Raw genomic sequence first — 26,419 nt, 5'->3', positions numbered from 1 at the left:
CACCCATCGCCTCCACCCATGTGTGTCTGGGGAAAGTAATGGCACTTACCTGATGGGCATTCCCTGGCTTCAGACAAAGCCTGGGAGGCATCTTGAGGAGGGGGGAGACCAGCTCCAGTGTGAGCATGACCTCCTGGCTGGCAGGAATCAAGCTGGTGCTAGCCTTGTCTGCAGGGCTGGCTTTAGGAAGTGCGGGGTCCAATTTGAACAATTTTGACAGGGCCCCACAGCAATTTTGGTTGAGCAAAAGCAAAAAAAGAAAAAAACCCAGCACAAAAAAATCCCCCACCAACACACACACACACACACACACACACACACACACACACACACAGCCTCCTGCGGCACAAGAAAACCCTGCGCTAAACTCACACCTCCTATGGTGCAGGCAGCCGACGCACTCCTCCTCCAGGGCTGGCAGATTTGTATAATTTTTGGTGGTGCCCCATTAGCCACACCCCCGACCCTTGTTAACCACGCCCCAACCCCCATTAACCACGCTCCGACCGCCATTAGCCACACTCCCTGACCCCCATTAACCAGGCCTCTGGAGGTAACACACTCGGAGCAAGATGGACACATGACCAGAAGTAAAAGGTGTCATGTCACCCCTCTCGAAGGACTTTTCCCACCATCCTCCTACCAACAGGGATTAGTTTGGCCCTCACTATACCCCCCTCATGCAACTATCCTGCAATTGCATTAACCCAATATGTGTGACATTAACTCAGGGGCAGAGAGACTGGGGGAAGTGTTCCCTCTAAGGCTATGTCTATACTTGCGGCTTCTTACGCAAGTACAGCCGTTCTTGCGCAAGAACCCACAGAGCAGCCACACTGCCCACCTGCTCTTGAGCAAAGAAATTTACAGTACGGCGTGGTAAGAGAGGGTGTCTTGCACAAGAGCTACGCTCTTTTCTAACAGGTGTAAGCTCTCTTGTGCAAGAGGGCAGTGTGGATGCTCAGCAGGGATTTCTTGCGCAAGAAACCCCTATGGTTAAAATGACCATTGGAGTTTTCTTGCTCAAGAGTGCGTCCACACTGCCATGGATGCTCTTGCACAAAAGCACAGCTCGCATATGGCAGAGTGGACATGTTCTTGCGCAAGACTTCTTGCACAAGAACCCTTGCACAAGAAGCCGCCAGTGTAGACATAGCCTAAGAGTTTCCTCCCATGAGCAGAATGGATTTTGTATTGTGCACCTGTAATGAGTTCATGTGGCTTGTTTGGATGTGCCACTGTGGCACCCAAGTTATTAATAAATATTTTATAAACCTTTACCTTTTCCCTCTGCTGCCATGTCTTCTCCCCTGGCTCCATCAGCTCCCCTGGCACCTGCTGCCCCCCAACTCCTCACCCTCCTCTGCTGTCCTGACTCCTGCCCTTCTCACTGCCCTCAGCCCTCCTGTGATCTTCCCCCCTCCACTAGCCCTTCTCTCCTCCCTGTGCCCATGCCTCCAGTAGCCCTACTCTGATTATGTGAGCTACTCCTCCTCATCCCCTCTTCCAACACCTCCCTCTACACACCTGCCCTGCCTCTCTCATCTGGTGCTGGCCCCTCCCCTGCAGGTGTCTGCCCTTCTGCTTCACCCCAGAATCCCCTGGCACCTGCACCTTCCCTTAGCCCTGCACCCTCCTGGTGTTTCCTGCTTCCCTCACTGCCCCTGCCCCCTTTGCCCTCTTTTTCCCTGATGCCCACTCCCTTACCACTCTCTGCCCTGTTCCCCTCCTGCCCCTCTGTGCCCTCACACATGACTTGCTCCATCCCCACCTTTCTCATGCCCACCCCTTCTTTCAAGCCTTCTCCCAGGACCTCCCTCTCCCCACTCTAGCCCCAATGTCCTTCCCCTCTCCTCTCCTCTCCTCTCCTCTCCTCTCCTCTCCTCTCCTCTCCTCTCCTCTCCTCTCCTCTCCTCTCCCAGCATCACCCTGTCCCGCCTCCCACTGACACCTCCCCTCCTGTCCTTTTCCTTATTGTCTGCACTTGGCCCCCTGGCATTTGTCTCTTCTCCACCCTGCATCTTTCTTCCCCCTCCCCCTCCGCACAAGCCCCTTCCTCTCCCACCCCTCCTCCTCCCCACAAGCCCCTTCCTCTCCTCCCTCCCCCTCTGCACAAGCCCCTTCCTCTCCCCCTCCCCCTCCACACAAGCCCCTTCCTCTCCTCCCTTCCCCTTCCACACAAGCCCCTTCCCCCTAGTTTTCCCCTCCTCTACCTTCTGCCTTTCACTATGAATCTACAGTAATATAGTAGATGAAGATCGTTTTGTTGTTCTAGTTCAGTGGTTTTCAACCATTTTTCATTTGTGGAACCCTACAAAACTTCAAATTAAGGTGAGGATCCCTTTGAAAAGCTTACACATAGTCTGCAGACCCCCAGGACTCTATGGACCACAGTTTGAAAACCACTGGTCTGATTTAACATCATACAGTATAAAGGTACTCTTACCATTGAGAAGCCAATATAGTAAACACGTCAGTGGTTTCAGGTTCTTGGAATAGTTTCAGAAGTTCTGGATCACAGGATAGGTGTGCAAGGATTCTTAGTTCAATATGAGAAAAATCTAGCAAATAAAATTCTGCATTAGTATCCTTGAAACTTTGCTATCATTATACTTTTAAACAGCCTCTCCATATTTATTTACATTTTTACATTACAGAATTTTTTTTCCACAGAGGGTTACTTTTGTGAAAAACAAATTAAAAAATACACACACATACACACACACACAACTGCACTTAGAAACAAAGCAATGTAAAAGATTAGCGCCTAGAAGTTGAAGCATGAGGGGGCATAAAAATGTTAAACATATCTGGCATGTAAATGCTTTGCATGGCAAGCTACAACAGTACCATGTGAATGTCTGTTCTCACTTTCGAGTGATGTAAATAAAAAGCAAGCAACATTACCTACCATTAATGTGAACAAACTTGTTTGTCTTATCAATTGATTGAACAAGAAGTAGGACTGAGTAGACTTCTATTAGGTGAATTGAAAAATACTATTTGTTTTATTTATCCTTTTCCACAGTGTAAATATTTGTAATAAAACATAATATAAAGCGAGCACTATAGATTTTGTATTGTGTTGTAATGAAAATCAATATATTTGAAAATGTAGAAAATCAGCCAAAATATCTATAATATATTTAAATTGGTATCCTATTAACAATGCAATTAAACCAGCAATTAACTATAACTATTTAGTGAATTTGTTTTGTGTAAATCGCATGCATTAATTGTGATTGATGGCCTTAATCACAATTTACCATGCCAGAGGCATGAAAACTTTCTGCATGAATGATTAAAGTTTAGCAAAGTTATATGTGAGTGAAAAGATGTGCTTATAATGAAAAGCATTAGGTAGCTTTAAAGGTAGATGGTGCTACCAGCATTGCCTATAATACAGATAGTAACACTGTACTTGTGAGGAATGGACCACTCTTGAATATAACTACACTTAACATTAATGCTTTTTCTTTGCAAGGTCAATGAAGATGTAAGTAGGATTCAAAAGAGGGCTGGCAGCAGAGATCACAGGACTTTTATTAATAATGAACCATCAGAAAATAATAAAAGTATCTTACCTGCAGCTAAGAATGTATATCCTTCAGCTGAAACAAACAATGTTCTTGGGGAAATAGTTACTATTTCATTTTCTTTTCCTAGAGAAGAATGGGAGAAACACATGTTATTCACAGAAATGAAACAAAATAACAAACATTTCTTTTAAAACAGGCAAGATTACTAAGCACAGGATCTACCTGACAGAGAACTACAAATGCAAAAAACTGAAAAGCCAGGTGACAGCACTTACCCTATACATAACAAATAAACAATGAATTAATTTCCTACTGTAGATTTCCTTGGAAATCAATTCCCTTTGTACACAGAAAAGGACAGAATGATAAGTAAAAGTGAATGCATTATTGGAATCCCCTCTATTTAATGTAGGAAAGGCAACATTTCTTGAATTATAGTATATTTCCTTTATTACAGAATCTTACCAACTGATGGTAAAAGTTGCAAAAGAGGAAATGAGCATCATTAATCAATTTTGCTAGGCTAAGTCACAATATACACATTTGGTAGCACATATGCAAAACAGCTTAAATAACATGGGAAATTACAAATTACCAGGTTTAGAAAAAAGAAGTTACTCACTCTGTGAAGTAACGATTGTTCTTCGAGATGTGCCCCGTGGGTGCTCCACTCTAGGTGTCGGGTCCCGTCCCGGCGCCACGGCTTGGAGAATTTTCATAGCCGTGTCCCGCCAGCCCGCGCATGCGCGCTCCTTCAAAGCACCGTTCGCGCATTTGATCAGCCGCGCGCAGGCTGGCAACCGCCAGTTCCTCTCATCCGCTCATCTGAAAGAGAGAAGAAAGAAAACCGGAGCGGGGAGGAAGGGCGGGTCGTGGAGCACCCACGGGGCACATCTCGAAGAACAATCGTTACTTCACAGGGTGAGTAACTTCTTTTTCTTCTTCGAGTGGCCCCGTGGGTGCTCCACTCTAGGTGACTCCGGAGCAGTACCTAAAAAGAGTCCAGAGCGCTCCGAAATTAGGCTTTATGATCACGACTAAGTACTGCCGTAGCTACCGAAGAGTCCGAAGCAAACTGGTCAACTATAGCATAATGTCTCGTAAAAGTGACATTAGAGGACCATGTCGCTGCCCTGCAAATGTCCCGGAACGGGACTCCCTTCAGGAAGGCCGTAGTAGTGGAAACCGCTCTGGTAGAGTGGGCCTTTGGAGGGTTTGGCAGAGGTTTCCCTCGTATAGAATGGCACATAGATATGCATGAAACGATAAGTCTCGAAATACGTTGGGAGGTCAATGGTTGGCCTCTAGAACAGTTTGCCAATGACACTATTAAACGGTCCGTTTTCCTAAAGTCTCGCGTTCTATCGATGTAGAATGCCAAGGCTCTCCTTACATCCAGCGTATGCCATATTGCTTCTTGCACTGAGGCATGGGGTTTAGGGAAGAAGCACGGAAGAACCACTGGTTCATTAATGTGAAACTCAGATGACACCTTTGGAATAAACGCTGGGTGAGCTCTCAAAGTGACTGAGTCTTTAGAAAAAACTGTATAGGGAGACGAAGCCATGAACGCTGCTATCTCACTGACCCTACGAGCTGAAGTAAGGGCTAGGAGAAACAAAAGCTTGGTGGTAAGTACGTGTAACGGAATAGTGGCTAGAGGCTCAAAGGGAGGATGAGATAGAGCTTCCAATACTAAATCCAGATTCCACGAGGGTGGAGGGGGTCTGCGGGGTGGGTTGAGGTTCGCGAGCCCCTTTAGGAATCTTTTCGTAGTAGGGTGTGCGAATATAGAGAAGGAGTCATCCATGTGATGAAAGGCATTAATCGCTGCCAAATGCACCCATAGGGAAGGTATGGCCAGTCCATTATCCTGGAATTGCAAAATGTACTCTAATATACGAGGTAAAGGTGTGGAATAGGGGCCCAGGTTGTTAACCGCACACCATGCCTGGAATCTGGACCACTTAGCTATATAAGTAGCTCGTGTAGAATCTTTCCTGCTATGTATCAACACCTTCTTGACCCACTGGGAACAACACTGTTCGAAACTGCTAAACCAATGAGCATCCATGCTGTGAGGTGTAGAGTCTCGGATTTCGGATGGCACAGAGATCCGTTGTCCTGGGTCAAGAGATTTGGAAGGAGAGGTAGGGGGTACGGTGCCCTTACGACATCTGATGGAGCACTGAGAACCAAGGTTGACGAGCCCACGCTGCGGCTATAAGAATTACTCGAGCCCCCTCTATGCTGATTTTCTCGAGAGGCCGTACTTTACCACTTCTGGTACCCATCTGTCTGTGGTGATGTTGGACCACTGGTGGTGATATGATTTCAGTCGATGGTGGAAGAGATGAGGAGTTTCGTTTTTCTGCATTGACAAAGGGAAGCGTGCTTGCAACCTCGACGGGGGAGTCAAATCTGCTGTTTGGTTGAAGATTGATTGACTGAACAATTTTGTTGGGGCCGTTTCCGCTGAGGACGTTGCTTAGGACGCTGATTATCCGACATGCGTGTCTGTTGCCTGGGAAAATTAAAATCGTACCTTCTCTGATAAGGGTAATAGCACCTACGCTTAAAATTGGGCGTGTACATCCCCAGTGTACGTAGGGTGGCATGAAAATCCTTGCCTGAATGGAGGACTTCGTCAGTATTTGCTGCGAAAAGCTTAAGCTTATCAAAGGGGAGATCTTCAACTATACTTTGCAGCTCCTTTGGTGCTCCCGCAGACGAAAGCCATGATGATCTCCTCATTGCGATACCCGTAGCCGTGGCCCGTGCTGCTGTGTCGGCCACGTCCATTGCAATCTGCAATGCGGTGCTACATGCTGCGTATCCTTCCTGTACTATCGCTTTTAGTAGAGGTTTCTTCACGTCAGGAAGATGATGTAATAATTCCGCTAGCTTTGAATAATTATCAAAATTGTGGTTTGATAAATGAGCCGAGTAGTTTGCAATACGTAATAGAAGTGTGGCTGAAGAATAGACCTTCCTACCAAATATATCCAACTTCTTATTGTCTTTATCAGGGAGCGCATTTTTGTACTGTGGTGCTTTGGTCCTTCGCTGTGCTGCGTCAACCACTAACGAATTGGGCTGAGGGTGATTGAATAGAAAATCTAACCCCTTTGCCAGCACAAAGTATTTCTTGTCGGCCTTTTTACTGGTAGGAGTAACTGAAGTTGGCGTTTGCCATATCTCGTCTGCCACTTCCATGATCGCTTCGTCAATTGGTAAGGCGATCCTTGCACGCTGCTGTGGACAGAGGTTCTTTAAGAGACGGTGTGTCTTCACCGGAACATCTGCCAGCTGTATTTCCTGGTTGCCTGCTACTCGTTTAAACAGGTCTTGGAATTGTTTTAGATCGTCCGGTGGAGACAATTCACCTGGACAGACTGCCTTATCTGGTGAGGAAGATGCGCAGTCCGCTGGAGAGGTTTCTGGCTTGGGGTCCTCGGTGTCAGACAGCTGTCCTTCTTCCAGCTCAGAGTGATCCTGTTGGACAGATTGGCTTGTCGATGGAGGAGGTGAGGTTAACTGTTGTGGTTGTTGAGGTAAGTATTGTGTGACTGGTGAGCGGCAGTTGCAGGATGATCCTCTAAGTGAAGATAATATATGTTCATGGTGGGTACCGCCGTCGCACGAGCGATAGTAGTGCCCGTAGTAGTGCTCAGAACGTGACGGAGAAGAATGACGCGACGAACGTGCACTACTGTGTTGAATGTAATAGATGCGGTGTGGAGAGCGTCTAGAGGACCCATATCTAGATGACCGACCCGGTGAACGAGATCGTGAACGAGATCGCTGTGCTTCTAGATATACTGTGTCTCTATAATCGCGCTGCCTGTATGCGACATGGATCGGAGAGACACTATAGTCTCGATACCGTGTACGCCTTGGTGGCGATGGAGATGGTCCTGGTGAGAAAACTGGGGAGGCAGATCTGTCCCTCCCATGAGTCTTTGATAGAGCTTTCCTAGGTATTGAGGCACTGTCAGTTTCCATGGCAACTGGGGAGCTCTGCACAGAGTGAAAACAGAGCGGTGCCGGGGAGATCAGCTGTAGCTGCTCTGCTGTCAGTGCCGATAGAGTGCTCGGTGCCGACATCATTAAATTTGCCGGTGGCGCCATGTCAGGAATGTGCACGGCTGGGTCCGGTGCCGCCAACGCCGGTGCCGTCACAAGCGGTGCCGCTGGAGCCCACACCGCTGACGTTGATGCCTCTGAACCCGGCACCGGCTGGCTTGTCAGTTTCAGCGTTAGCGCTGCACCGCCAGCCAGCGAAGCTGAAGCCGGTGCCGCCGATGCCGGCACTGAAGCAGCCCGAGCCCTCGGCGTTTGCGATCCCCTATCACCGGGGTCAGTAGAGCAGCGGGACCCCGCGGGGGTCAATTTGGAGGCTGCCGAAGCCCTTGAGGCTGCCGGAGGGAGGGAGCGAGCCGGGGACGGCTTTGCCCTCTTTGAAGTCACCGGTCTGGGAGAAGCAGCTCTCCTCTTAGACTCAGAAGTTTTTGCTGAGGCTGAAGAGGGTATCGGATCAGGTTGCAGCGCCTTGTCAAACGACATCATCCGGAGCTTTAATTCCCGCTCTCTGCGGGCTCTGGACGTAAGCTTGCAGCAATGGGTGCACTTTTGAGGAATGTGCGATTCACCCAGGCAACTCATGGCCATCAGCCGCCGGCATAGCTTCGCGGCAAACTGAACATTTCTTAAAACCGGGGGATCCCGGCATTGTTAGGAGCCGAAGGGGGTGGCTGGATGCCGACCCAGGCAATCTCTGTCTTTTTGCTGTTTGTCAATTTCAGCTTTCTTTAGCACTTAGCTGTAGTGCTAACGGAGTTGATCTGAAGAGAAAAACTTTTTTTTTTTTTTTTTAACAACAGAACTGTAGAACTGGAACACAACTAACCCTAAAAGTAACTATTTACACTGAGGAAAAAATGAACTAATAATGCCAATGAGAAACATAGATCTAACAATACAGGGAGCTCCGACCGCGACCTGAGGCGGTTGAGAGGAACTGGTGGTTGCCAGCCTGCATGCAGCTGATCAAAGGCGCGAACGGCGCTTTGAAGGAGCGCGCATGCGCAGGCTGGTGGGACACGGCTATGAAAATTCTCCGAGCTGCGGCGCCGGGACGGGACCCGACACCTAGAGTGGAGCACTCACGGGGCCACTCGAAGAAGAATTCAAAGTTTTATTTCATTGCAGAAAGACATTTATCATTTTAAGAGTTTTATTGTTATTCCAAACACTGCTCCTCTTTTTAGGACACGTCTCCATTTGCTGGAGGTTCATCGCTCTGGCAATCAATCACCCAGAGTTGATTTAGCGGGTCTAATAATGACCCACTAAATTGAATGTCGAGGGTGCCTCCATCGGTGTCAGTACTTCCCAGAAAAGGAGGGTTTTTCCTGTCAACCACCTGCTGTGGAACCACTCCAGAAAATCAGTGCAAGGCAGTGCAATTCACGTAGCTGGAGTTGCGTATCTTGCACTGATTTTCATTGCCAGTGTAGACCTGGCTTCATTTGCACCCTTTTGCTTCATTATATAGAAATGTATTGTATTTCAAAGCCTCCTCTGCAAAGCCATCTCCTCCATCCAAAAACCAAAAGTAACAAAGCAGCAACAGTTCTACACAGTGGTCCTGTGCAGCTACTTTCAGGCAGAAAAGGTTATGTATGTAAGTCTCTCTAACACTATACTTCACTGTTGTGGGTCCAGGCCGCTCCCTATCATTTGGATAATGATTCCCTAGGTCTTGCAGTCCCTTCTGTACTATCCTCCTTGAACCCAATTTACATAATCCATCTCACTATTTTGGTCTTTAGCTCTCAGTTTGATTTATGTGGCCTAGTGATTCCAACACTGACATCTCCCTAGGAGAAACTTTCTGAGATGAAGGCACAGAAACACGTATCTTACTAAGGTAGGATAACTTGATTCTATTACAACCATGCAAGTTCCCAAATGTAGGAAAAGAACACAAACTGATGGTAGGTGAACTAGAGAGGAGAGCGGAGAACATTTAAATTGATGAGCTTTCTTGTATAGATCAAGGAAGAAGCAGTAAACTCACATTCTGTACTGGCACAAAGCAGCAGAAAGATTAGTTTAAAAGATAAAGTTATAACTACACAGTTAGAATGTAGTCTTTCACCATTTTTGAGATTGTTGGTATGCTTAAACAATACTTGATCACATATATTTACTCAAACACTTAGATAAATGCATATCATTTTATAAAACTACATAAACAAAACTTTTACCTTTACCTTTTACATATTGCTTTTGAATAATTTGAACTGGATGCTTAGAGATACCTTGGATATTCTGTAAATAAAATAAGTAAAAATACACAGGAATTGAAAATGTATTTTAAAAGTATAATTTTGGAGAAAATCAAAGATTAATTTGATTATATAATGTTAACATGTTCTGTTTGTCTTATAATTAAAATGCTTAATTTTACATTATACTTTACAAGTAAATATATGTTTATTGTCAAAACATAGTTCAACTATTTAATATATGTCACAAAAACCCAATTAACGGAAATGATAATTATGTACAGCATACACTCACAAGTAAGTCATGAAATATACACTAAAATGTATATGTAATTGGGGTGTTAGAAAGTGTACAGGTTGGATATTTCTGGTCTGGCACCCTCAGGACTTGACCAGTCCTGGATGAGGGATTTTGCTGGACCAGGGGAAGTCATTTTTGGCCTCACTGTCATGACCCTCCAGACCTGGCCCAGGCTCCTGCCTAAATCTACCACTAAGCCTCGCTACCCTGCCGGCTCCACCAGGAAGGCCAGCTGGGGCATGTTGGCCCTATAGGGCAGCCCAGCTAGGGTGCATTGGGCTGCCAGCCCTGTTGGGCAGCCTGGTGTCAGCAGCCCACTGCCCTGCAAGCTGCAGGGCTCCCAGCTGCCAGCCCTCTACCGGGACTCTCTGGTTCTATAACATCTGTGGTCCTACCAGACTACAGATGTTGCTATACCAGAGTGTCCTGGTTTAGAAAGGCTCAGTGTGAAGTAGTTTAAGCACAGTAATCAAATTATTGTATCAACAGATGAAAAAGAGAAGCAAGTACAGCAAAACTATGAAAATCAAAGTGCTGCTTGAAAACCATATTAACTAGAAGAGAAGACAAAAGATTTACATGATGGAGGATCAAGAAAGCCTAAAAGGCTTACTGGAAGAAAAGACATGGGATGTGAGAAAATTTTTGTTGGAGTAAAAACCTCAGTGTATGGGGGTTACTCATGCTGTCTTAAAAATCTTTACATTAGGATAGAAGATTAAATCTGGATTCTCTTAAATCCCAACACACAAAAATGTTATTTTGCTAATCTAAAATATGTTTTTAGTTAGTTAAGGAGCCATTCTGTGTACTGTATGTACTAGAATCCAATCTATTTGTGCAGGACAGGATGCTTCAGGGTGACTGGGAATAGTGGGGGAGATACATGGCTGGACGCACACTACTACTCCTTTAGAGGAACATTATTCATCTTAGCTGCAGACTGCAGCTTACATAACAAGGCCTGAGAGACGAGGAGTTTACGTTGAACTTAGTTGTACTAGGTCTATTTTCTGAAAGATGAGTCCACACCACCAAGCCAATTCCCCCGATCTTAAAGGCTGTCAAAGTAAATTTTGTTATTTCTGCTTTTCATGAGGAGTCATGTTAAATTCAACCTTGCATGGCTGACTTCTGGGTTGTGCAGATGCAGCGCTGTGAAAGTTGATGTTCTTAGCCTCCAGGAGGTATCCCATAGTACTCCAATGTGATTGCTCTGACCAGCACTTTCAATTCTGCTGCCTTCCAGGTACACGGGAAAAAGTCCAGAGCAAAAACGGTTACTTACCTCTCATAACTGTTCTTCGAGATGTGTAGCTTTCCTGTTTGGACAGTATGGCAAGCAGACCTTAGAGCAGGTAACACATCTCAGCAGCATACCTGGTTAGGAATGCTCAGGCTTGCAAACGAGCTCCAGCATAGAGAGCTCAGGATGTCCTGGACTTCACTGTGGTGCAGGGAGAAGAATCTGTTCAAGAAGAACTATGGAGCAGCAAAAGAAATGTTGGTATCTATGCCATGATCAGATAGCATGGTGGGAAAAGGATGTGTCAGGGACACCCAGCAGTACCATGTGAAAATAAAAGAGCTCAGGCAGGTGTTCCAGAAGACAAAGGAGGCAAATGGATGGCCAGTGCATTGTTGTAAAAGTTGATGACAGCCAACCCACTGGGGATGCATTACATCGAATTCTTGTGCACAGTGGGGACACGCACCTTTGACTTTACAAAATTAGGTGCTAAAAATGGACTTTGCCAAATTTGATCTTATCTCATAGTGTTGACAAAGGCTGATCAGATCTCTAACCTAGCAGATCACTAAACCCAGGGATATGGTTGGTGTACCAGCCAAGGTAGTGAGTCAGAATTCTAATCTAAATCTAGAGCAAAATCTCTCTCTGCTGATGCAGTGATGGGAAGGGTGTGGCAGGCTTAAATTCAGTTGGAGATGTCCTGAACTGAGCTCTGGCACATATTTTCAAACCCAGAGGAGCCCTGACTTGCCCTGAAGAGCTGAAGCCCTGAGCCCTATCACCTCCCTCCAGTGTTCTCTCAAAGCTGCTGGGTGGGGCTAATTAATCACTTATGAAACTGTGCTGCCCCACAGCTTAGAGGGAACACTGCCTCCCAAGAGGCTGAAGCCCCATGCTCTGGCTCCACCCATAAGACTGAAGCCCCGAGCCGCACTCTGGGAAAAACTCAATGAGAATTTAAGCCCTGGGGAATTTAAGCCTTAGTGCCAGCAGATATTGGCACTAAGATTGATAGTGGAGAAAGCTCGACAAAAGAACAAGAACATCTACAATTGCTTCATCGATTTTCAGAAGGCATTTGACAGGATAGATCAGAAAGGGTATATCTACACTACAGCGTTATTTCAAAATATCTTATTTTGAAATAGTTAATTCGAAATAAATTATTTCAAAATAACGCGTCCACACACAAAATGCATTTTGAAATAGCCTGGTCCCCAGCCTGCCAGTCTCCGGAGCACACTGCTTACTTTCACCTTTGATAGCCATTCTGATGTAAAATAATGTGGTTTGGGATATGAGTGCCAAATTTTCAAAATGATAGCTATTTAAATTGTGTGCATGAAATCCACATTTACGTGTGCAAAACAAGTACAGTAAATGGATGTCTAAGTGCTAGTTAATATGAATAATATGGAGAATCTAAGTGGGTGTGTGAGCTGCTAAACACTTAGCACTTTTGAAAATCAGGCCACTGATTCAAATGTCTACATACAGATTTAAAAGGCTAACTTTATCCAGTATTAAAAATTTTGGCTTAAAAGTTTGATAAAGTCTTCCTTCTTGAAATCCAGGAGTCTTTATTTTACTATTCTCCCTCCTACCATTCTTTAGAATCATGAACTCTTATTGTTTCATGATCGCTTTCACCCAAGCTGCCTTCCACTTTCAAATTCTCAAAAAATTCCTCCCTATTTATCAAAATTAAATTTAGAACAGCTTCCCCTACCTTTCTCTACCTTTTGAAATAAAAGAAATTGTCTCCAACACATTCCAAAACTTGTTGGATAGTCTGTGCCTTGCTATATTATTTTCTCAACAGATGTCTGAGAAGTTGAAGTCCCCCATCACGACCAAATCCTGTGCTTTCAGAGATTTTGATAGTAGTTTATAAAAATCCTCAGCCACCTCTTCTTCCTGGTTACGTGGTCTGTAGTAGACCGTTACCATGATATTAGGCTTATTTTTACCCTTTTTATCCTTATCCAGAGACTTTCAACAAGTCTTTCTTCTATTTCCATCTCAATCTCAGTCCAAATGTATTTTTAATGTATAAAGCAACACCTCCTCCATTTTTTCCCTGCCTGCCCTTCCTGAACAAGCTGTACCCTTCTATACCATTATTCTGGTCATGCATATTATTCCACTAAGTCTCTGTGATGCCAACGGTGACACATGTTTCTCTACAAGCATTACAAGTTCTTCCTGCTTATTCCCCATATTTCTCACATTAGGGTGCATCTACACAGCAGGGCTTAACTTAAAATAAGCTACGCAAATTGAGCTACATCAATTGTGTAGCTTATTTCAAAATAGCTTATTTTGAATTTGGATGTGTCTACACAGTTCTTATTTCGAAATAGAGCACTCTTTCTCTGACTTCCCTTACTCCTTGTACAATGAGGGTTACAGGAGTCAGAATAAGAAGTCCTCCAGCTTGAGAGTATTTTGACATTATTTTGAAATAACTGCCTGCTATGTAGACGTGGATTAAGTTATTTCGAAATAATGCTAGTTATTTCGAAATAATGTTGCTGTGTAGACGTATCCTTAGTGATCTACACTTCTAAGATAAAGATTGATTCCTGCCCTCCCAGTTCTGTCTTGTTTCTCCTTTATCTCTGCTATTACAGCCCATGCTTCATCACAGTTGTGTGTATAACAGCTTTATGAGTGTCAGTTTCTGGCAGTCAATACAGTTTTTGAAGCCAGAGATCCTCAATATGGAACGCATAGCTCTGAAGAAGGCAGCACAAACACTGAAGCTCTGTCGTAGACCACAAGCAGTAAGATGGGGAGAAGGGAGCAGGGCAAAAGGGGGAAACAGTGATAGTCCAGGAGACTCCTTTATATCCTCAGTGAAGAGATTAAGGGGAATGGAGGTGCACGCATGGATGAAGTGGACACTGCTAGGAAAATTCTCTGGTGGTAGGCGTCACGTTGTCTGCAATAGCTCACTACTGTAAGTGCCTATCTCTGGGCAGAATGTCAGAAAACAAGGGCAGACATCCCAAATTGATGGTATGTTCTATAATTAGATTTCTCCAGTAACAAATGTAAACTCCTGGATCACTATTCCAGTCTTACCACAGCATCACCGGCAGTCTCCTTAGCCTCTCCAATCTACTTGCCATTCAGATAAATGGAACTCTCTTATAAAGCATGATTTAAAAAAAAAATCACACTACTTCAGGTTTCTCCCAATCCCAAAAGATCAGTCATTTACCCAAATCAATTGATATTCCAGATTTTACATCAAATACAATACATCAATTCTATAGTTACCTAAATAAAGATTTATTAGCTAAGAAAAAAAGAACAAAAGTTATCGAGAGATTAAAAAAGTAAATTACATGTACAGATTATCACAGTTTGTAAGTCCAAATGAAGAATCATAGAATCCTAAAACTGGAAGAGACCTCAAGAGATCATCAAGTCCAGTCCCCTGCCCTCATGGCAGGACCAAGCAATGTCTAGATCATCCCTGATAGATGTCTATCCAACCTGCTATTAAATATCTCCAGTGATGGAGATTCCACAACCTCCTCTAGGCAATTTATTCCAGTGTTTAACCACCCTGACAGAAAGTGGTTTTCCTAATATCCTACCTAAACCTCCCTTGCTGCAATTTAAGCCCATTGCTTTTTGTCCTAACATTAGAGGCCAAGGCAGGCCTGGGCAAAATATGGTCCATGGGTTGGATCTGGCCTGCCAAGCCACTGGATCTGGCCCACAGACACTGCGGGGAGCCCCAAGCAGGTATGGGGTGTTTTTTCTTTAAAAACAGTGAGTCTGGAGGGGACGGAGGAAAGCTTTAGAAGCTGCTGCCACCCCCAGAACAATACCAGTGACTGGTTTCTGGCCAGAAACTGGCCAATGGGAGCTTTCAATAACAGGCAGCCACCAGAGCTCATGATGACAGACTGTGCGGGGGTGGAGCAGGCAGGGAGGCTGATTCAGAAACAGCACTGACTGATAAGTCTCCTGGCACCCCAGTCCTTCCCTTCCCCAACCCTCTGCTCCCCACTCCATATACCCCAATCCTCTGCCCCCTCCTGTACCCATAAGAACATAAGAATGGCCATACTGGGTCAGACCAAAGGTCCATCCAGCCCAGTACCCTGTCTGCCAACAGTGGCCAATGCCAGGTGTCTCAGAGGGAGTGAATCAAACAGATAATGATCAAGCGATCTCTGTCCTGCCATCCATCTCCACCCTCTGACAAACAGAGGCTAGGGACACTGCTCCTTACCCATACTGGCTAATAGCCATTTATGGACCTAACCTCCATGAATCTATCTAATTCTCTTTTAAACCCTGTTATAGTCCTAGCCTTCACAAGCCCCTCAGGCAAGGAGTTCCACAGATTGACAATGTGCGGTGTGAAAAAGAACTTCCTTTTATTTATTTTAAACCTGCTGCCCATTAGTTTCATTTGGTTGCCCCTAGTTCTTATATTATGGGAACAAGTAAATAACTTTTCCTTATTCACTTTCTCCACACCACTCAGATTTTATAAACCTCTATCATATCCCTCTTTAGTCTCCTCTTTTCCAAGCTGAAAAGTCCCAGTCTCTTTAATCTGTCCTCAGATCTGGCACCCCAATCCCTTGCCTCAGTGTGGTGTTTTAGATGCTGCTTGTAATTATTAGAACTGAGAGCATTGGCTGTTGAGAGTCTGGAAGCAGGAAGGAGTGGGGAGAAGATTGGCAGGGGCTGAGTGAGAGCTACTGAGGGATGCAGCAGCTTTGTAAAGAGGTTCCACTTTTGGTAAATAAAGTCCTGATGAGGTTTGTTAGTACCTTGCTTGCATGATACAACACCCAGATCACAGTCCTCTCCTGCCCTAGCTCACAAGCCAAATCCCTGCACCCCCTCCTGTACTCCAGTTCCTTTCCCTAGGTCACAATCCAACCCCCTGCAGCCCCAATCCAGTGCCCCATATCACACCTGCCTCCTTATCCCAAGCTCTGTTCTGCACCCAACCTGCATCCCAGACCCTACACCTCCACTATTAATATCCTGGAAGAGCGTGGCCTTCAACCATTTTCTCTCACAGCTCCACTAAATATCATGAAAGAGGAGATGTAAAGTTTGGACCAGTGCGCTGCATCTTACATGTTGACCTGCTACTAGAGCTGTTAAATCGAATGCTGGAAGATCAATCTCCACAGCATTGATCCTCTGTTTAGTATAGACATGACCTCAATCTAGAAAAATAAAAATAATACTTGGCTATTAACATTTCTAGAAGAACTTTGAGACAAATAGTTTCAGTGGTAATGTCTGTAGGATTTAGAGAGATACGGTAGGCAGTACAATAAATATGGAAAGTATGGCAGTGATCAAAGTCATGATGGGAAAACCAGAGCTTTGAACTAATACACATATGGAGCGTGTGTACACACAGAGCGTTATTTCGAAATTAAAGAGTGTCTACACAGCAAGCTCGTTATTTCAAAATAATTTTGAAATAATCATAGAATCATAGAATCATAGAATAATAGGACTGGAAGGGACCTCGAGAGGTCATCGAGTCCAGCCCCCCGCCCTCAAGGCAGGATCAAGCTCCGTCTACACCATCCCTGACAGATGTCTATCTAACCTGTTCTTAAATATCTCCAGAGAGGGAGATTCCACCACCTCCCTTGGCAATTTATTCCAATATTTGACCACCCTGACAGTTAGGAATTTTTTCCTAATGTCCAATCTAAACCTCCCCTGCTGAACTTTAAGCCCATTACTCCTTGTCCTGTCCTCAGAAACCAAGAGGAACAAATTTTCGCCTTCCTCCTTGTGACACCCTTTTAGATATTTGAAAACCGCTATCATGTCCCCCCTTAATCTTGGGGAAAAGCCGGAAAAAAAGCGGCGGACATGTTTATTTAAATCCGCGGGGGATATTTCAATCCCCCGCGGATTTCCCTATTCTGACTTACCTGCTTTGCATGACTATTCCGTTTTATGGGGCCAGTGTAGACGTAGCCTTCATGTTTAGATCAGTAAATACATGATCACTTTTTTTTTAGCACTGATTACTAGTCCATGAATAGGTCCTGACTTCAAGATATAGTAAAAGCTCTGTTAGCCAGCATAATTGGGGAATGGCGGGTGCCAGTTAATTTAATATTCTGGTTACTGTTACCAAAGGAATACCAATTTTTCAAAGAATTCAAAAACAATACAATGAATAAATTATAACAGAGTATACAGGTGCTCTCCAATCCAATAGTACTACTGCATGGCAGAGTAACTGATTTCTTGAAGAACTTAGATGTATACAGAAAAGTTTTCTATCCAGTATCTTATAACATTACATATTGCTATGGGCAGCGTATGGCACACATCCAGATCACTAAAAATACACTTAACACTAAAGGTATCATAAATGCCAGTTAACTAAGCTGTCCAATTAATTAATTGCCAGATAACAAAGCTTTTTACTGTATAGTGTTTTTTTTCAATAAATGGTTATATAACGATACTTATCACTCTAAAAATCAAAAGGCTGCAGACATGTTTGTGATAGTCCCTGGAAAAAAATTCTCACTGCATCCTTCTTCTCTTTTCTAGATTCATTACAATAAAGGAGGCAATCCACCCTGTGATAGTAGAGATTAGATTATTTTCTTGTGCATATGTTATGTATAGCATTTATGAAATTTTTATTTCATTATTTTCCAGCTTTACCTCTCTTTCAAATAGAGATAGTCAAGCCTTTAAATTTTCTGCAGGATGAAAGAGTTGTCAATCAATCAACAAAACAGCTAATAAGAATATCCAACTAGACTATAAAAAACAACTATTTAAATCCTATTTGTGGTATATTAATTTGGTACTTTTCATGCAGAGTATCATGACATTATAGCTACATAAGAATCAGGATGCAAGATTTACAGTCAATAGGGTCACAGGTAAAGAAAACTCATTTTTGTTTCTTCTAAGTAATATTTCAACAGATTTAAAAGGACATTATTTAGATCAACCTTGTGTTACCTTTTCCAGTACTAAATGAATAAAAATATACTAAAAAACATTCATGTAGCCATAAGCATTTTGGGTAAAGGAGGTCAGCTACTCAGAGGTGATTATAGGTTTTCACTGAGGAAGTGAATAAAGGTTACTTAGTCATATATGAAGTGGGTTTTACCCATGAAAGCTCATGATAAAATAGATTTGTTAGTCTCTAAGGGCATGTCTACACTAGGAATTATTTCAAAATAACTTATTTTGAAATAATAACTCCTGAAATAACTATTTTGAAATACCATGTCCACGCTACAGGGAAGCCTCGAAATTAGTCTGAATCAGGCTCTCTTAATGTGGACACACTACATTGGCTTAGAGCAAAGGTGGGCAAAAGGGCCTCCATGGGCCGAATCCGGCCCGCCAAGTGAGTTGATCCAGTCTGCAGAGGCCCTGCCGCTCTCCCACCCCCAGGCCAATTAGGGCCTGGGGGTGGGGAAGCGCCCTGCCAGGAACATGTAGCACTTTGAAGTGTCACACGCTCCTGGCAAAGTAGGAGGAGACTTCATGCGCTCCCTCACCCTCAAGCCCTGATTGGCCGAGGGGTGGAAGGAGCATGCAAAGTTTCCTCCATCCTCCCCCCGCCCTATGAGGAGCATGTGGCACTTGGAAGTGCCTTGTGCTCCTCACAGATTGGGAGGAGGCTTTGTACACTCCCCCGCCCCCAGGCCAATCAGAACTTGGAGGCGGGCGGGTGCATGAAGCTTCCTCTGCCCTGCTCCCGCCCTGTGAGGAGCGCGCAGCACTTTGAACTGCTGCATGCTCCTCACAGAGCAGCAGTAGGGTGGAGGAAACTTCACGCACTCCTCCTGCCCCCAGGCAAATCTGGCTTGGGAGCGGGGAAGCACATGAAGTCTCCTCCCACCCGGCCAGGAGTGCACAGCACTTCAAAGTGCTACATGCTCCAGGCAGGGCAGAGGAAACTTCGTGCACTTCCCTGCCCCCAGGCTCTAATTGGCCTGGGGGTGGGGGAGTGTGTGAAGCCTTTACCCACCCTGCCAGGGGCATGCGTGCTTAGTGAGAAGGGGGGGGCAAAGGAGCTCCTCCATCCCCAGACCAATCATGGTCTATAGGTGGGAAAGCTGGAAGCATCCTGGCCCTGCCCCTTCCATTCTAGGCCCTGCCCCTTCCGGGGCGGCCTGGAGCCACTTCAAAAATTTTTCAAGTGGCCCCCGGCCAAAAATTATCATCCACCCTGACTTAGAGCCCCAGGAAGCACTGGGCAGTAATTACTTTGACTCCAGGGAGTAGTTTTTTCAAAATAACAGCAGTGGAGCATCCACAATCCCACTATTTCAAAATAACTATTTCGAAATAAGCATTATTCTTTGTGGAAAGCAGGAGTAATTATTTCAAAATAATCAGCCCTTATTTCACAATAGCAGGCTTGGTAGTGTGGATGCTTTGCTTGTTATTTCGAAATAAATGTAGACCAGGGCTAAGGTGCCACAGGACTGCTTGTTGTTTTAAAGTTACAGACTAACATGGCTACACTCCTGAGACTGCTAAGAATGGTTATTTGGACTGAATGTCTGCATATATCTACACTTCTGAACTATGCAAGTGCCTTACGTGCAGTTTGAATGTTCTGGAAAACAGTGACTGACTGAAGGGACTACTCGTATGCTCCCTTGTGTCATCAAACAATCCAGTTCTTTCCACTTACTCAGAATCCCTAATAAAGGGGCAGCTATCCATAGCCCTTTTATGGGTTTGCATTGTAAAGGAAGAGAGCTCAAGGAGCTTTTCTCTCTTGTGACTTTTCTATAAAGATCACAAATAAACAGGGAATGAACCAAAAAAAAAATCTCTGGTACTAAAATAATTCACGTCACAAAGGAAGCTAGTTTTACTTGACTTCTGAACTGATCATGGAGACGTGTTCAAAACAGCTGTCAGACCAAATCTGCGTTCCTCTAATCCAGGGGTTCCCAACTTGGGGAACACATACCCCCAAGGGGTATGAGAAGCTTGTAAAGGGGGTATGGAGAATATTTGGTAAATAACTAGAGTATCCTAATTGAAATATTCCAAAAGTAGTAGTGTTAGTGAAAAAAGTTGTGGATTCTAGAGTCTAGAATTTATTTCCTTTCATAGTGAATAGGGGTTTACTAAAAGGTTTACTAAAAGCCAAGGAGGTACGGGGACCGAAAAAGGTTGGGAACTCCTGCTCTAACCCAAAGGAACCTCACATTATGTCAAGAGAGGGGCTTAAATATGTTAAAGGCTAATGTCTTTAGCCAGTCACACCTCCTGGTTACATCTCACACCTCCTGGTTACTTTACCTAGTTTACTTTGTGCTTTAGAATATCTGGTGATTCTTTAGAATAGTACAATGAACCACGATTTATCATAACCAAGAAGTACACATATTTATTAGGCACTATTTTTATCAAATATTTCTAGGAACAAAGATATCTAAGGAAATCACAGGAAAAAGAGAAAGGAGTATTTATATGCTTTCTACTTCTGGAATTTTATTTGTGATACTTCTTTTTGTGCTAAACAATGTGTTTAAATTCAACAATCTCAACTTGTATTGTATTGTATGTGTTTAAATTTTCATTGCTGGAGGCATTTGGCTCCCTTAGCATGACTTGTGATGAAGCTGTCTTACAGATTACCCTATGGTAATAGACTGCATTAGATTTATATAATATGGAGAAAATCACTTTTAATAGATTTTCACATATAGAGAGCAGACCACACTACTGACTGGAAGCATCAGTATTCAATAGTCTGATTTGACTATGATCTTGAAGTTCAATTGCTATTATAAACCATTTTATTTAAAAAAAACCCAACAAATGGTCTGGTAGCACTTTATAGACTAACAAAACATGTAGATGGTATCATGAGCTTTCGTGGGCACAGCCCACTTCTTAGTTACCCTACACACTCCCAAAATTAGACAGTTATTTTCTTAGTCTGTTTCATTTTATGGCATTCATAAGAAAATAACATGTATTAACCAATACATAACTTAGTAGAGTTTGGGTTAGTTTTTATTTCCTGATAAAAAAAATCCCTGGACATTTATATACAGTGCCAATGATATTTTTTGTTGGCCACCCTATACCTTTTTGTTTTTTAAACATAAGTATAATAGTTTTTATAACACTAAATGTTGCTGTATTCCTTATGGATCCTGTTTACAAAGGTTGAAAAAATAACATTCCAATCCAATCAAAATATGGTTAGTTTGTTTTACCAGTAATCAGTAAGTATTGTTCTTACAGTTTAAAGAACACTCTGATAAATAAAACTTATAACTTACATTACTTCCATGTCCATAACTTCCCTTGAAGTTAATGGAACTATTCACACATTTGAAGCTAAAATGTACATAAGTGCTTTTCTGAACTGGGGCCATGACCACGCCGAATGGAAGCACTGTCAACTGGTAATGTCTGCCAGTCACAAAAAAAGTGCAGGAACCTGTCTGTGTGCCAGGATAATGGCTATGTGAAAGTATGTTTCCTTGAAGTTGAAAGCAGAGTACCAGTCCCTGAGATCCAAGGAAGGGATAACGGAGGCCAGGGAGACCATATGGAACCGAAGTATTCATATGAAGGTGTTTAAGTTCCTGAGATCCAGGACTCCAGGATCACTCTCCAGTCTCCCTTTGGCCTTGGGGGTAAGGGAATACAGGGAGTAGACACCGCTACTCCTGAGGAACCTCCTTTACCACACCTAGCACAAGGAGTGATAGATCCTCTTGTATGAGAAGGTGCTTGTAAGAAGGATCCCTGAAGAGAGACGGTGAGGAGGGATGGTAGGAAGGGAACTAGAGTATCCCACTCCTACTGTGCTCATGACCATGCACAGTAGAAGTGGGACAAAATTCCCAAAGGGACAGGATCTGGAACTACTGTGTCTGGTGCTCTGTCCTCAAGTGCACTCTGAAAATTGAGACTTTGGACCTGGTGGCGGGGGAGTTGTTTAGAAGTGTTAGTTGGAGGAAAATAAAGGAGGTCCCCTTCTGTTATTGTGCCAAAACCTATGGTGCCCTGGGTCTTGTCTGGGAGGACTAGGGAAAAACCAGGCAGGCTTCTAAGGCTCAAAGTGTTTGCACTGCTGGGCAGGCATATGAATCTCCGGGGATTAAAGGTGAACCTGGAGTCCTGGAAAATGTGGAGAGTGGAGTCCATTTTCTCCACAAAGAGGCCCAAGACATCAAAAGGCCGGTCCTGGATGATACGTTGGGTTTCTTGTGTGAGACCAGACACCTGCAACCGTCAATTATGCCTCACGGCAATCCCTGTAACCATCATAAGGGCCAGAGATTCCACTGCATCCAGGGCTGCCTGCAGCGCCATCCTAGACAGAGTGAAGTAGATTCTCCTGCCCTGCCACTGCAAATTCCTGTCTCACCTCCAAAGGCAGAAGCTCCTGGAATTTTAAAAGGCCGTTCCAGGAGTTGAAGTCATATCAACTAAGGAGTGCCTGTTAGTTTGAGACCCTGAACTGGAGACCCCCAACAGAATACTCCTTACACCTAAATAAGTATAGCTCTTTAGTTCCTTGTTTTTGGGGATGGGGCTGGTTGCCCCTGATACTCCCTGTGTTCACACCATTCATCACCAGAGATCCTGGCTGGGGGTGGTGAAAAGGTCTTCCTAGTCCTTCCTGACACAAAGTATCACCTTTCCACGTCCATGGCCGTGGGCACAATGAATGCAAATGTCTACCACAAGACCTTGGTGGTCATCTGGATGGCCTTGATAACAGGAAGGGCGACTCATGCTGGATCCTCAGTTGAGAGGACAGCCACAAAGGAGTCCACCTCTTCCTCTGACAGGAGGCTACGGTTTTGTGCCACCTTCCGAGGAATGGCGGGGACCACCAGCGAAGATGGAGACAGGGATGTGCCCTCCATTGCTTTGTTTGGTGATGACGATGAATGTACCACAGAGTGTGTGTGGGGGAATGTCTTTCTGAGCAATAGGGTCCTCCACCACTTTTCCCTCCTGTGGGAGATCCTCCTGGGTCAGAGCAGGCCTGGAAAACTTTGGTGCCAAGTCACATGGCCCAACCTGTGCCTCCGGCACTGAAAGAAGGACCAGCATTGAAGCTGGCACTGATAATGCCACATGGGCTGACAGTGCCACTGAGTAAGCCCTGAAAGATGGGTTCTGGTGATATATGCCATTGGTTCTGGTGATATACCCATGGAGTCCAGAAGGGCCATTGTATTGGCACTGAACATAAGAACATAAGAACATAAGAACGGCCGTACTGGGTCAGACCAAAGGTCCATCTAGCCCAGTATCCTGTCTACCGACAGTGGCCAGCACCAGGTACCCCAGAGAGGGTTGACCGAAGACAATGATCAAGCAATTTGTCTCCTGCCATCCCTCTCCAGCCTCTGACAAACAGAGGCCAAGGACACCATTTTATCCCCTGGCTAATAGCCTTTTATGGACCTAAGCTCCATGAATTTATCCAGCTTCTCTTTAAACTCTATTATAGTCCTAGCCTTCACCGCCTCCTCTGGCAAGGAGTTCCACAGGTTGACAACACGCTGTGTGAAGAAGAACTTCCTTTTATTAGTTTTAAACCTGCTACCCATTAATTTCATTTGGTGTCCTCTAGTTCTTCTATTATGGGAACTAATAAATAACATTTCTTTATCAGCCCTCTCCACACCACTCATGATTTTATAGACCTCTATCATATCCCCCCTCAGTCTCCTCTTTTCTAAACTGAAAAGTCCCAGTCTCTTTAGCCTCTCCTCATATGGGACCCGTTCCAAACCCCTAATCATTTTAGTTGCCCTTTTCTGAACCCTTTCCAAGGCCAAAATATCTTTTTTGAGGTGAGGAGACCACATCTGTACATAGTATTCAAGATGTGGGCGTACCATAGTTTTATACAGGGGCAGTAAGATGTTCTGGGTCTTATTTTCTATCCCTTTCCTAATAATTCCTAGCATCCTATTTGCCTTTTTGACCGCCGCTGCACATTGCGTGGAAGTTTTCAGAGAACTATCCATGATAATTCCAAGATCTCTTTCCTGATTTGTCGTAGCCAAATTAGCCCCCATCATACTGTACGTATAGTTGGGGTTATTTTTCCCGATGTGCTTTACTTTACACTTTTCCACATTAAATTTCATTTGCCATTTTGTTGCCCAATCACTCAGTTTGGTGAGATCTTCTTGGAGTCCCTCACTGTCTGCTTCTGTCTTAACTATCCTAAACAGTTTGGTATCATCTGCAAACTTTACTACGTCACTGCTTACCCCTTTCTCCAGATCATTTATGAATAAGTTGAAAAGGATTGGTCCCAGGACTGACCCTTGGGGTACACCACTAGTTACCCCTCTCCAATCTGAAAATTTACCATTTATTCCTACCCTTTGTTTCCTGTCTTTTAGCCAGTTCTCAATCCAAGAAAGGACCTTCCCTCTTATCCCATAGCCATGTAATTTACACAAGAGCCTTTGGTGAGGGACCTTGTCAAAGGCTTTCTGAAAATCCAAGTATACTATATCTACTGGATCCCCCTTGTCCGCATGTTTGTTAACCCCTTCAAAGAACTCTAATGGATTAGTAAGACAGGATTTCCCTTTACAGAATCCATGTTGAGTTTTGACATGGAATCTCAGTGCCGAGAACAGTGCCAGGAGTTGCAGGACACAAAGGACCCAACCTCTGAGTCCGATGTGTAATTTGATGTGTAATTTGACCACATGCAAGGAGAGCCCGACAATGCTGGTGAACAGTGCCATGACAAACTCCTATGTTGGCTCATGGAAGCTGGCTTGCCACGATGCCTCAGTGCTGGCAGTGCAGAGAAGGGGCTTGGTGCCAATGAGGGAACCATATTAAGAGGTCACGGGGGGGAGGGACCATATTGGAAGCCGCATATGACATCATAGGAACTAGGGATGTTAGCAAAAGTTTATTTCTGTAAATGTGAAATTGCAGATTTTTTCAGCAGTTATAAGTTTACACATGGGGGGAGGCAGGAGCCAGTGCTCACTCAAAGGCAGCCGGGTAGGTAGCTCCATGGGATAATAATAAATATTAGATAGATAGATAGATAGATAGATAGATAGATAGATAGATAGATAGATAGATAGATAGATAGATAGATAGATAGATAGATAGATAGATAGATAGATAGATAGATTACAACTACCATACCAATAATTAAGAGCTCTCAAAGTTTATTTTGTTCAACTGCTTGTCAGTATGCTTGTTCTCTGTTAGCACACTGGAGTAGTGGGTCCAATTTTGAATAGAGCGCAAAGGAGAGTAACTAAAATGAACAAACTGTTTAGAAAACTGGGTATATTTTGCCTTAACGAAAGTCAAATATGTTAAGGACTGTTCTAAAGAGGATGGTGATTAATTGTTTTCCATATTCATTGAGGATAGACCCAGTAGTAATTGGCTTTGTTTTTTCAGCAAGGGAAATTCAGGTTAGATATTAGGAAACACTTTCTAACTACAAGTTAAGTATTGGAACAAGTTATCTAAGCAGATTGTAAAATCTCCCTCATTGGTTTTTTTTTATGAACAGGTTAGACTAATATCTCCCAGGGATAGTCAAGGTTTACATGGTTCTGCCTCAGCACAGCAGGCTAGACTAGATGACCACCTGAGTCCATGACAGCCCTAAATTTCTATGATTCCATGAATTTATTTGCTTTAAAACAAAAGCTAATAAAAACTCCCAGGAAGGTAGATAGAGCACTTTTGCCTCCAAGGATGTAGATCCCAATCCTTTCACAGTCACTGAAACCTTCATTCTAGCGCATTTAATGTTTAAAACAGCAGCAAAAGAACTGTAAAGACATTAGAAATTGACATTATACACATAAAGAAGTCTAAGACCCTTTTGGCAGTACTAATGAAATCACAGTCATCTTGTGACAGCATAGTATTAGGGCAAATAAATAAAAAATAACATGATCCAAAAGTAAAATGTGCTTTGAGCACAGCAGATACTCAAAGAACAGAAATCTTCTGTAACAAATGGCATGTGTGCCCTGACTTT

At 43.9% G+C, this 26,419-nt stretch overlaps 1 protein-coding gene across 1 annotated transcript in view; it reads right to left on the bottom strand.

The window, feature by feature from the left end:
• LOC102446796 (DNA polymerase nu) overlaps positions 1–26,419 on the bottom strand; it is a 144,208-nt gene that overhangs the window by 87,047 nt on the left and 30,742 nt on the right. Inside the window, exons 8-10 of the mRNA XM_075930884.1 lie at positions 9,818–9,875; positions 3,585–3,662; positions 2,447–2,561 (exon numbers count right to left, since the gene is read on the bottom strand). Of these exons, the coding sequence (XP_075786999.1) occupies positions 2,447–2,561; positions 3,585–3,662; positions 9,818–9,875 (251 nt within the window). The remainder of the gene's footprint in view (positions 1–2,446; positions 2,562–3,584; positions 3,663–9,817; positions 9,876–26,419) is intronic.

The sequence above is a fragment of the Pelodiscus sinensis genome, chromosome 5, assembly GCF_049634645.1.
Source record: "Pelodiscus sinensis isolate JC-2024 chromosome 5, ASM4963464v1, whole genome shotgun sequence".
In the NCBI taxonomy this organism is placed as follows: domain Eukaryota; kingdom Metazoa; phylum Chordata; order Testudines; family Trionychidae; genus Pelodiscus; species Pelodiscus sinensis.
Note: the sequence above shows the minus strand (reverse complement) of the source record. Positions and strands in the feature narration are given on the sequence as shown.